This window comes from Drosophila gunungcola, chromosome 3R (genome assembly GCF_025200985.1).
Source record: "Drosophila gunungcola strain Sukarami chromosome 3R, Dgunungcola_SK_2, whole genome shotgun sequence".
Classification (NCBI taxonomy): Eukaryota; Metazoa; Arthropoda; class Insecta; order Diptera; family Drosophilidae; genus Drosophila; species Drosophila gunungcola.
Genome location: NC_069139.1, coordinates 9,811,021 through 9,823,536, shown reverse-complemented (window position 1 = coordinate 9,823,536; position 12,516 = coordinate 9,811,021). Strand labels below are relative to the sequence as shown.

Genomic DNA, 12,516 nt, shown 5'->3' with positions numbered 1-12,516 from the left:
ATTTGCCAAATTACAAGATGGAAAAAAAGAGAATATAAAGTTGTTTGCCAAACACAAAGTACAAAGTTTAAGCATTTTTTTAATAACCTAAAACTTGACCAGGCGTTTATGTTTATTGATATTATTGAGTTTTTATGCTGCTGTCCCTTAAATGTTCGAAAATTGTAAAATGAAGAAGGGGAACTCTGCTAATTGACAGCTTTGTGGTGCTCCCTTCTGTTCTGCGGTGTTCCTTGTTATTTATAGTTGTTTGCTAATTCTGCTGGTCTCGTACCATTGACCATTTGGGCCATTTCGGCCATTGTGGCCATGGACATGAACTTAGACTCGGGTTCAGGCATCGTCTTCACGCTTCAAGGCCGACACACACTTGAAATGCGCCCTCAATTCATTTTCTTTTCTTACTTACGCTCCTCGAGCCAGTTTATTGTTATTTTGGCCGTTTCTGCTCTGTTTTTGTTTTTGTTTTCTTGCAAACTTCTTGTACTGCCATCTGCGAAAATGAAGCTTACCGCCCACTGGAGTCCTGTGCCGGCCTGTTTCCCCAGCAGGACTGGCCAGTGTCCAAGTGTCCAACTGCCCGACTGCCCCAAACTATTTGCCGTGCCCCGCTCCCATAATGAATATTTATGAAGATTTAAAAACCATTTTCTTCGCGTCTGTTGTTTTATGATTTGCAAGTGTGCCTTTATTTTTTCCTTCTGCCAGAGTGCCGTCAACTCAATGGCGTGCAAAGTTCTCTACTTGTCGAGTACGATGGAACGACCACATCACATCACACATACCCCACAGGCAAAATCATGCTAAATACGCATCCTGCCATCGCTGTTTTGTCGCAGCAGTCTCAATCGCTGCAGTGAGAGAAAACTGTAATTAAATTTATGACACGAAATTTAATACAAAAAAAAAACAACAGTAGAATATTAGGAATTGAAGGTGTTTCAGGGAGTTACCGTAAGAACTAAAACATAATTTTCAGGAAACAACAAGATTAGACATCACCAAAAACTTTTGAATAGCTTAAAAATCTAAAAATTGACACATTAATGTTATAATCTTTTGCGAAATGTTGGCTCTATATTTCAATTAAGTAAATTAACCTAATAAATACACTTGAAAGACTTACTTTTTATAATCTTTAAAAATGTTAAATATAAAGGACTCTTAAGGCGCTGAATTAATGAATTAATTGATTAATTTCTTTGTTTCGAAAGTTTTTTTTTATCAGTGCTAATTGGTTTGCTGCTGCTACTTCTGCTGATGTTGTTTTCATTTTGTAAATGATTTCATTATGTGCTACAAACGCCCCCATCGATGGCGGGGGTGGTGATGTCCATCGTGATGCTGCTTCTGCTGATGGTCCTGGTGAACTGTGGCGGTGGCGTATACTTGATATTGCCAGTGCCATCGGCGGCAAAAAGCAAGGAACGAATTTGCGTCCGACATGGCTCCTTGGTGGGAATTTATTGATAATTTAATTTGACATTTGCGGTCCCTGATTGTCATGATTGTTTTCATTTTAATCTTGTTGTTTTCCTAGCCGCTTCTTTGTTCTTTGCTCTGCCTTTTCCTCATTTTTATTTGGTCTTTTATATGCATTGTGTATACGATTTGTTGTTTTTTTTTTACATCGAACCTTTGGCTATTTGCATTTAGGTTTTATGCTCTTGTTTTTCCCACTTTTCAGCGGGACTCCTCATCATCGTCGGCGGGAGACGGTGGGAAACAATATCGATGGGGCGTGCTAAAGGAATTTACATGCCGTTATGGCCCTTTAAAGGATCGCCCCGTTTAACTTTTGTTTGCTGCTTTGTGTTTTGAGTTTTGTGACTTTCTCCACGCTTTGTTCGGCTTGGCACATTGCAAATTTGCATGCGAAAACAATGAAATTCATTGGTCCTTGGCTGACCGGGCTGCTTCGTGTCTTATTGAAATGTCCTTCGTCCTGGCAGGCCTCTCCAAATACCTTGAGCAGCAGCAACAGCAGCAACAGCAGAATCTACAAAATGTAATGTCCTTAATGACATTGCCATAGGAATTTTAATTAAACTATTTCCTGCCTGACTTGCTTGCTGGTGCTGTTGGCACTGGGCGTGGCTAAGCAGCTTCAAATGTGCACAAATATTGAAATATTTATGGGAGCAGCACAAACACATGAGCTAACAGTCGAAAAAACACAGGCATATATATTCAACTAAATTTCAATTTATAAATAAATTCACAAACATTAGGTAAATATATAAAAATGCCAATTTTCCTGAAAAAGGCTACAATAGCATACACAGGATTGCAAAAGACTTTTACAGTGACAGTCTAATCAAAATGTTGTATGGAATTAAAAAATTATGCAATAAGTATTGAGTTAAAAATAACTGAAAGTTTTGTTAAAAAAAAATATAACAGCAGTGACTTTTATAAAGAGCTTAAATATGTAAACAAATATAAACAGGGGATTAAAAACAGTAATAGAGAAATCAAATACATTTTTTATGAATTTTTTTTATAAAATTTCTTAACTTCTGAAATGGAATAATGCAAAACTTTTCTGCTCAGTATCACCAATGGGGGAAAATCGATGAAAATACAATGAAAATATTTAAAAATAAAAAAAAAATATAGAATTTCGTTGTGGGTTTTCCTCTGTGCAAGTGGAGCAGCATCAGCAAACCGAAACGATCCAAGGCAAAAGCCAACCCAAATCTGAACCCAATACGTTGCCTGCCCTGGCCCGTAATGCAATTTTAATTTCAGCCAGCAGCACGGCAGGCAGGCAAAAGTCACGGGGAGGTCATGTGGCGGCATCAGCTGTGCAGCAGATTTGCACCACTTCTCTTTACAGTCCCTACAGTTTTCCAAAAGCACTCGGAAAGGAAAGAGCCACCCAACGAACTACCCATCCACCTTGTCGCGTTCCGTTTCCGCCGAACGCTGCCATCATTTCCGCTGCTCATTTTTGACTGACTGCTGACAAATTTGTATGTCTATGTCTTCGCTTTATGTTTTCGTGTTTGTCTTGTTGGCTGATTTGATTGTCGAAATGCTGAGCAATTTCGATTGTCATTGTCTGTTCTTTTTTTTTTTTTATTATTATTTTTTACCATGGGACAATCAGCGGCAATCCGGCAAAACATTAAAGTGCCTAAAGTGGTGCCAAGAAGGAGCATAAATTGCGCGTTAACATAGCCGCAAGTTGTGCGCCACTGCCACCAAAACTTTGCATCAATATGCAGGAGTTTTGCCCAATTCCTGGGAAATGCGGTGCAGCCATAAGGAAATTTCATTATTACCGCGCTTACACGCTAATGAAGCATGTAAAATGTCAATGTATGTAGTTGTATATACTCCTGCCAGCCTCTATGTACACACACAAGGGTTTCTGAATTTGTGTACGAGTTGGGTTTCTAGTTTTATTGCAAATGTGTGTAATGAATGTAAATTAGTAAAAAGTTTCCAGGCGGCGGAGGTGTCTGAGGTGGCTGTGCTGGCTGAGGCGCCAAGGAAGCGTTTGCCAAACTATCCTGCGGCTGGCAAGGATATGCTTCTTGTGCGCACACATGTGTGTGCGTTATGAATAGCACTCGAATTAGGATGTCGGGCAGGACGAACTGCAGGTGTATGCCTGTTAATTATGAGCATCTAAGCTACCATTTTATCGAGGCACTCGAGAAAAATATGTATTTCAACTAAATATCATTTAATGTAGTTTTAAATCACATAGACATATTAAAGCCAGTTTTACCATTGATATTTTATAATTTTTAAATTCTATTAATTTTATAAAATAATTACAAATTATACAGTAATATTGTGGTAACATTTCTTATTGGTATAATAACATAGACTTTTATAAATAGGAATTTGCTTGTTTAATTATTAAAACAGTAAATAATGTTTTTCAAATTAATAATTCTTTTTTTAATTTAAAAAAATTGCTGTATCTAAAGTTGATTAAAGTATAATTTTGTCGAAGTTAAATAATTTTGCAAGTATAATCAAAATTATGTGCTTTTAATATTTTTTTCTATATTTTTGTATTGGCATTATATATTGATATTATGAACTTTTATTTGTTTGATTTAATATAAAATGAGTATAGCTTAAGTATAGCTTTAACTTTTTTTTGGAAGATGTTATGAAATTTGAAACATCTATGCGTTGTTTTCTCGACCATGCTTAGGCTCATCCGCTAATGCATTTTACATTTAAATAATTGAATTAATGAGTTGTCGATCTCGTTTTATGTTCTTTTTCGCTGTGCAGCAGCAAAGGTATTACGCCGAAAAATACCAAAAGCAATGACCCTCTAAGCCAATTAGTTGGCTATGCAAATTAGCTGGAGATATTTTGCAAGTTTTCCAACTGTTAATTATCATTTAACTAATAACATTTAATGGCAAACACAGCTCTGCACTTTGAGGCATTAGGCGGAGACCAGTAAAAACTTGAAACTTCTTTCGCCAACTGAAAAGCAGAGGGTGGCAACCGACAGCTGCAACTTATTAGATGCGTTGTCTGGTTTATGCAAAACCAAAGGCAACATTGGCCCTTGTCCCTTGTCCCTTGTCCTGTGGACGGTGGACGGTGGACTTTGGACCACTACCCGGCTATCTGCACCCATCCGCCTCCAAGCACCTAGTTCCATTTAAAATAAGCAAAGCAAACTAACAAAATTCGTTTATCAACGCCAATGCTGTCTGCAGCTCAAGGAAAGTTCAACCAAGGTGCAAAATAATTTGTTGCAATCAGCTTAGCCTGCAAGGATTCCGACCCGGTCCTGCCCGGCCACCCAAAAAGGAGCTGCGTTGCTAGCCGGGCAAGTTTTCCATTTAAGTTGAATTATTATGACCTTAATTAACACGTCGTTTCATCATCAAATGCCGCACTACATCTTATGCTTTTGTTGCAGATATTTCGGCATGGCGCCGGAGCTCCAGGACCAGGTGAATGTGGAATGGAGCTCCAGGATGTCGGGATGGCGGGATGAGGACGTTGAGCTGCTGATTCGATTTTCTGCAGACATGCACTTTTCCTAGGAAGGAGCTGCTGCAGCACCAGCAGCACCAGCAGCGGGAACAGCAGGAACAGCAGGAGCTCTAATCCCTGCGCCAAGTAAGTAACTGTTGCTCCGCCTGGTCGGGCTGCCCCAGACCTGTTCTGCTCTGGGCTTTACTAATTTCGGTTTTAATTAAATTCAAACTATGTTGACGCTCCCGGCACTGACGACCTCCGACGAACGGCAATCACGTGGGTGATGGCCATAGCCGTACTCCGCCTTATGATGACGATAATGATGATGACGATGACGATGAGGCTGCTCCATTACTTATGTAGCTTCATTTTATGCACCTCCTAATTGAATGACCGAAATGTAAATTGAAAATGCCTGAACAGCTTAAAATGCTTCGCACTTAAAGGGCCACGGTACAGGCAGCCGAAATTGGCAAAGGTTTGAATTGGAAAGCTATACATTACTCAAAACTCATAATTCAATATAAACCAGATTCAATTTTCGTAGATTTATTCAAGTATTTACTGACGATTTTGACAACTTTTAAAGTATCACTTGAGTATTTGCTAAAACGATATTAATATAAAAAAGAAAAACACAATATACATTTATACTCATTATATTTCTTGTGTACTTGAATTTTTATACATTTGTTGTATATCTTGTATAAAAGTTTAACTATTAGAAAAGTATAGAATTGGATTAAATTAAAAATGTTGGGGATTGTCAAGCTTTTTGTACTGTGTAGGCATACACTTACATAAATCTCGGAATTGGCGAGCCAAGCCGTCATCATCAGATGGCTGGCTGCCTTACACTATTTGCCTTATGATTTCTTTTTAATTTCCCAGCGGTATTTAGGAAAAAATTTAATAATACCAAATATGAGGACAGCGAAGGGGGTGGTTGGAATGGGTATCGGTGTGGGAATGTCCTTTGGAAACTGGACATGCACTGCGTACATGCGCGATGTGTGTTTGTAAGCAAACATTCAGCAGCGCACAACAATGCGATCTCGCTGTTTTCCACTTTTCCTCTGCGGTTTTCCCTTAGCGAGTGTGTGTGAGTGAGTGTGTGTGTGTATGGAATGTGTGTATGTCTGGACTTCCGCTTGGCTAAATTTGTTTACACTTTTCTTTCGCCAGCCGCCGAGTGTCCCACTCATAATTTAATTTTGAAATGTTTGCCTGGGGCGACAAAACTCACTTGTTTTTTTTCTACGTTTTTTGCTGTTTTTCACAGCCTGACATATGGCACTAAGCCTGGCCCACATTATTAAAACCAGCGACAAAAGACAACCCAAAACTGGCCGAACTCTTTGAAAACGGAAAACGGAAAACCGAGAACTGGGCTCGGACCATTTAACAGACTCCAGGAGGCGATGGCTGAACCCTGGCAGCACTCAGCACGTGATTTGCATACACTTAAGCGGCATTCCCACCCCAAAGCATCTGGCCCACACTTAATTACATGCCAAATGAAAACTTGGAGGGAGGCAAAAAAAATTAAGGAAACCAAAAATATAAACAGAAAAAAACTGAAATTAAATGTGCGTTAAATTGCCAATAAACATGGCCTGCATCTCAATGGCAACACAAAGCAAAAGGGTTCTTAAACCAGAAACAATATGCCCTAAGACATTTACACTTGGGGAAAATAAGGAGTACAAAAATACTAGATTTAGTAGGAAATTGTTTAAACCAATTAAATAAAAAATTAATCAAAAATAATTAGTTATTAAATGAATTTCAGAAAAAAATTAAGGCCATGGTCCTTTTACCTTTAAGTTAAAAATTTGTTACCATTTTTTTTTAAACGAACAATACATCCTATTTCAAAAAAGGCCAATTATACCTTTAGTCAATCAAACCTTAGCTTTAAATTTGCTTGATCGGAATTATAAAATGGCGTTTTTAGATCTTAAAGTATTGGATATAAAGTCTTTGATTGCAAGTGAAAATATGTCTTTGAGTTAAAAACTTATAATATATAGATTAACTAGCGTTGGTTTGTATAAATATTTATCCAATATCTTTTGTCAAAAAAGGCCAACAAGCCCTCAAGTCAGTTAAGACTTAGGTTTGAATTAACTCTATAGATAGGTACATTTTAATTGCTGTTCTTAGATCTGAAAGTTTTAGATATCAAGTGTTTAATTTAAAATGATGTTCAATACATATTTAAAAAGTGGGCGCTGACTTTTGTGCTGGATATTTTGAAGCACTCGCAGTACTACATTCATTCTAACGACGTCAGTCAAGTCTACACCTTATATCAACGTATATTAAAACATTAAAACTTGAAAATAATCGCAGCCAAAAGGCGAAACTTTCTCAAATTTCCTTGTAAATCCTCGCACAGAGGAACACCCACGAAATGGCGAACCAACGACCACTCGTCGATCCTGCGATGGATGCCATGCGGAACAGGAACGCGGCTCGGATTAAGTTCTGTACCCCTCCGGCACCGAAAACCGAATCGCATGTGAGTGACTTTGTGTGACTTGATAAGGGCATGTTAAATTGACATTATGCCTGGCCTGCATTTAGCCTGAAATGAAGTACAGCGAAGAGGAGAAGAAGACGATTACCAAGCTGAAACAGCTTTATCTGGAGACCATAGATTTAGACGTTGCCCTCCAGAGGGAGATCTACAATTTGGAGAAGAACTTCCAGGAAAAACATGATGTCATTTTCGAGAAGCGCAAAAAGATTCTAGAGTGAGTCACTTTATGTTCTGCCTGGTCATCATAAACCAATCCAAATCATACACAGTGAATTTAGGAAACAAAACTACGGTGATTCGGAACCAAATCTAAGCGTACCTAATTTCTGGTTAAAGGTTCTCAAAGCCTCGTATACAGAGTTCATAAGCAAGAAGGACGAGAAAATATTGGAAGTGAGTATCTGACCATTAGCATTAGTTATTAAGTCATAGTCGAATTTTTTTGCCTAGTAACCATATTAAATTGATAAATATTTTTCTTTTAAACAAGAGATTGCGCAATGGTTGTTGACCCTAGATTAAGTCAGAGGTTCCTTAATCAAAAGTCGCACCCAAAAAACAGTACACATTTCGTATCACTTAAAATTAATTTAGATGCTTGAAAGAATTTTTAATGTTATCCATTTCTGATGTGATTTTTTGCACAGTGCTTGTGCGATATTCGTGCCAGGCTATATAACGATCCGGTCGTGAAGTTCGACATCGAGTTCCACTTTGACCCCAACGATTTCTTCACCAACACGGTGTTGACCAAGACGTACTTCCTCAATTGCCTGCCGGATCCGGAAGATCCGCTCTCGTACGACGGCGCCGAGATCTACAAGTGCGTGGGCTGCAAAATCGATTGGAAGCAGGCCAAGGACCGCCAGAAGAAGGGTAAGGTCATCCGAACTGCCACGATTATCAGTTACACAAACTCCTACTTCAGACGACACCATCGAGCAGTCGTCCTTCTTTGACTTCTTTGCACCGCCCGTTTTGCCGGACGACACCGAGGATCCCAACTACTGTGACATTAACGTAAGATCGGATAAGTCCATTATCCAGAAACCAATTGCATTTATCATCCACAGGCCATACTGCAAAACGACTTTGAACTGGGCTTTTATCTCAAGGAGCGTGTGATTCCCAAAGCGGTGATCTTCTTCACTGGCGAAATAGCCGATTGCCAGAGCTCCAGCGATTCGGAAACGGAGACTGATGATACCGAAGACGAGTCGGATGCCGAGGAGGAAGAGGTGCCCTCGAATGACAAGTAACCGACTCCCAGACAGTCCTCAATTTTACACGATTTTCCACAATTTATAAACATTTTTTTAACTCGCACACCGGAGCACCAAACAAGTTATTGTTCTGTCCTTACACGCTACAGAGCTACCAAATAAGCATTTCATTATTCATTATACATATACCAAAATGATCGCTCGTTCTTTAATGCCTATCTAGAGGAATCGTTGTGGTGTTGGGATTCTTGGGTTTATACAATGCATTGAGCCTGGTGTATGGTACAAGGGCGTGATAAGTTCGGAACGTAATACTAGTGGGCTGAGCTACAGCACTCGCTTGTAGCCAGCGTTGTGGGTTTTTCGGCTTGGCCATGTCGTCGTCGTCGTCTTGCTAAAATCCTATAATCCAGCACGGCCCAATTCGACAGAAAAATGTTCACAGTACAACAGGATACAACAAACAATATAGTTATTGGGGGGAGGGAGGGATATCTCCTATGGGACCGCCAGTTGCTGAGATGGAGGCGGTGATTTCGGTGGCTGCTGGTCATGATCCGTTTCGTCTCCGCTGGGTAGCACAACCTCCTCCTCTTCCTCCTCCCCGACGTCTGCCTTCGGCACCTCCGCGAAATCCTCATCGGCTTCCTCAGCCGCAGCCAAGTGGCTGGCCACCACCTCGCACTCCGGCTTGCTGCTCTGAAAGCGACGCAGTCCCGGAAGCGTTATGCTCGTGCCGCTCACATCGATGTAGACCAGATTCGGGGAACATTGAACCAGATGCTCCAGCGTATGATTTGTGATGAGGTGGTAGTTGCGCAACGACAGCCGCTCCAGTCTGTTGTCCGGCGAGCGGTTGACGTTCCGGATCCACACAACGTCCGGCTGCACAGGTCGCGTGGCTCGGCCAAAGCTATAGATCGCCCGATCGGACACAAAGTACTGAGGTGAGGCCTGACAGGTCGACGGACGGTGGCGAATTCGCCGGCTGTGGTCGCGATCCAGCGGGTCCAGCATGTTCCAAAACATCGGATGCTGCACCACCTGATCGAAGTTCGGACGCGTATGTGACCGATGACGTCGTGGATGCATTACGACCACCGGGTTCGTGGGATTCATGTAGATAACCTGGTCGTGACGCGGTAGGAAACGACTGAAGGCGGGATTATTGCCGCGCCAGTTGCGAAAATGTTCCGCCTGCTCAATAATAGCCACCATATTCCGCTGTTGTCGGGGATTTTCATTCCCGGGTGGATTAGCTTCGGGTACGTATATGTAAGCGCGCGGCGAGGGCACCGGCCTGGCCTCCTGCCCGGGGGCATCGGGATCGTCCGCATCCGCTGCCGGCGGAACTGGACGTGGTGGAACATCCGCGGCTACGCTGGGTAATGCAATCACCACCAGCGGCGAGCGCAGGGGTGCGCGACCACTGTGGCCATTGCTGCGCGGCGACGCAACCTCCGATTTGTCCGACGAGGACGCCGAGGTAGCCGAGGTGGAGGATGTGTCCTCATCCTCGGATTCCGATGGGGCTCTGATCCTTTTCCCAAGGATGTCTTGGATATTCGAAGCAGGCTCTGCCGGGGCCGCCGACTGCTCCTCCTCCTTTCTCTCGTTGCAGTTGTCAGAGTTGAACATATCGGCACCCTCGTCCTTGGCCTGCGCAATCTTGCATGCGCGCAGGTGCTCCATGGCGGCCCGCGATGTGGACGGCTCGTCGTCGTTAAGCAGTTTAAGCGAATCCGGCTGCGGGGGCGCAGTCTCGTCAGTGACGTTACCGTTGTTGGTCTTCTCCGCAGAGGTTTGTTCGGGGTGCAGGTTGGGCGGCGACTCCAGCAGCAGCTCCTTGAGGTTCTCGATGGCGCTGAAGCACTGCAGATCAGAGTTGGTGATGGGAGTCAAGCGTAGGTCAAGCGCCTGAAAAATATAGTGTATTCAAATTGGCGCTCACTATTTATACTGCACTAGACCAGATCTAACCTCCAGTTTCTGAAAACCAAAGCGGGCCGCCATGCTGCCGTACGGCACAAACTTACAGAGCGTCTGACAGCCCTTAAGACTAAGACGTCGCAAGGAAGGCAGCTTTGAGAGGGCCATAATGTAATACGGCTCGAACCAGTTGTTGTCCTCGATGCTGAGATCCTACAGAATACAGAACGAAAGTTATAAGCTAGAAAATCATTTCGAATTGGAACGCACCTCTAGGTCCACCAGATGCATCTCTATGGTGTGAAATATGCTCTTGACATTGTTGCCCACTTTCACGCTGCAATCTTTCAGCATCAGACGCTTCAACGAGACCGGGAACTCGGATATGTGTATCTAAAATGTCAAAGGCACTGTAGTCAATCCAGGTTATACTTGGCGTGCCACTTACGTATTCGAAGTCCAGGCTCACTCCTTGCAATTCCAGCACCTTCAGCTGGTTGGCCACCTTGGGAAAGACGGAGCTCAACGTCTGGGTGAATTGGCGGAACTCGCCGGCAACATGCTGCGAGGATGGCGGTCCGCAGATCTTGATGGTGTGCGTCTTTTCTGTAGCACGGCCGAGAATCTCCTCGAGTATTCCCATTGGCAGCGGTCCGTTGCTGAGATCTATGCGGTGATAGAATCGGCGGTCCAGAAGTAGGTTCTCCAAACGCGGCGAGCAGCTATAACATTTTGTGGGTTAAACACGGAGATTGGGAAAATGGTACTATAGAGGTTGCAGAAATCTCTTAAATCTATAATCTATTGTAAATTAAATTTAACATAAGATTATTAATCTTGCAGATTTTAACAAGATGTCCGGCATGTATTGTATAACTAACACGTCATGTTACTAAGTTATAACAAATAAAATCGAATTGTGTGTTAACTTGAATAATAATGTATAATATGCGATTTGGGAAGACCAAGGCATTAACTGCCATTAACTAGAAATTCCGTATATCTACATCATAAAGATTTATGCTGAAAAACATCGTTTTAGAATTACTTTTAGTCAAAACGTATAAATGCAAGATAAATATTAGGGATTCCCCATATATGGATAGTACCGCTATCTCAAGAGATTTCTGCAACGCAACTGATAAGGGGAGACTCACTGCATCACCGCCATGATGGAGAAGGTGTCCAGGTACTGGAAGATCTCGCAGAGCAGCTCGTCGCAAAGGTCCATCAGGTTGGGGCCCGAGTCCGAGTGCGAGTCCGAGATGTGCTGCAATCCCTCCTCTTTTTTGCGCTGTTTCGTCTGCGGCTCCTCCTCGGTCAGGATTTCTCGCAGGGGAGGCTGCGGGGGCGTGGCTGCCGGCTCCCGCCCACAAAGCTCGCTGGCCGGATAGCGGCGCTTTGGCGCGGCGAGGCAAGCGCTGCCCACTTCGGCCTTGTCCATGATAGAGGCTGCTGCTGCTCTTTATTGCCAATTTTTTTCCTGCAGCTTTTTCTTCCAGCCAAAATGCAAGTTACCAGTGTGACCGCAGCCAGATCACGAGCAAAACCGATGTTGGGGGTTTTCGAGTGTAGCGGAAAAATACCCACGAAGACTACGCAGCACTGGTCGAACTAATAACGGTAATTAAATCGGAGAAATTTATTTAAATATTTTAAATATGATTTCTAGAGCAGCTGGCACTATGTTGCTAAATATAAACATTATCATCGCCTAGAACTACGATATATATATGTAATAAACTCTTATCAACAATTACATAGATTTTAAAGTTATCAAAAATTTGCGTTGTTGGCGAACCATACTTTGACAAATTAATTACTTTGAAAATATACAAATATATGTTCAAA

The 12,516-nt window shown here is 42.3% G+C and overlaps 2 protein-coding genes across 2 annotated transcripts; one reads left to right on the top strand and one right to left on the bottom strand.

Annotated features, from left to right (window-relative positions):
- Positions 1–7,217: 7,217 nt before the first annotated feature.
- On the top strand, positions 7,218–8,933 carry LOC128252050 (nucleosome assembly protein 1-like 1). Its single transcript, XM_052979439.1, has 6 exons — positions 7,218–7,492; positions 7,558–7,727; positions 7,783–7,906; positions 8,161–8,389; positions 8,442–8,533; positions 8,587–8,933. Exons 1-6 carry the CDS (start codon positions 7,385–7,387, stop codon positions 8,770–8,772), a joined length of 909 nt encoding a protein of 302 aa, XP_052835399.1. The 5' UTR covers positions 7,218–7,384; the 3' UTR covers positions 8,773–8,933.
- On the bottom strand, positions 8,914–12,225 carry LOC128252035 (uncharacterized). The gene is made up of 5 exons (XM_052979418.1): positions 11,823–12,225; positions 11,114–11,387; positions 10,936–11,058; positions 10,717–10,878; positions 8,914–10,653 (listed from the first exon to the last, which is right to left on the bottom strand). The coding sequence occupies exons 1-5, from the start codon at positions 12,107–12,109 to the stop codon at positions 9,235–9,237; spliced, it is 2,265 nt and encodes a 754-aa protein (XP_052835378.1). The 5' UTR covers positions 12,110–12,225; the 3' UTR covers positions 8,914–9,234.
- Positions 12,226–12,516: the final 291 nt, after the last annotated feature.

Excerpts from the sequence above, each read along its gene's own strand:
- LOC128252035 (XM_052979418.1), bottom strand. The coding sequence starts at position 12,109 with ATGGACAAGGCCGAAGTGGGCAGCGCTTGCCTCGCCGCGCCAAAGCGC. Across the intron at positions 10,879-10,935 it reads TGCATCTGGTGGACCTAGAG|GATCTCAGCATCGAGGACAA; the intron begins GTGCGTTCCAAT and ends TGTATTCTGTAG. Across the intron at positions 10,654-10,716 it reads TTGGTTTTCAGAAACTGGAG|GCGCTTGACCTACGCTTGAC; the intron begins GTTAGATCTGGT and ends TATATTTTTCAG.
- LOC128252050 (XM_052979439.1), top strand. The coding sequence starts at position 7,385 with ATGGCGAACCAACGACCACTCGTCGATCCTGCGATGGATGCCATGCGG. Across the intron at positions 7,907-8,160 it reads AGGACGAGAAAATATTGGAA|TGCTTGTGCGATATTCGTGC; the intron begins GTGAGTATCTGA and ends TTTTTTGCACAG. Across the intron at positions 8,534-8,586 it reads CCAACTACTGTGACATTAAC|GCCATACTGCAAAACGACTT; the intron begins GTAAGATCGGAT and ends TATCATCCACAG.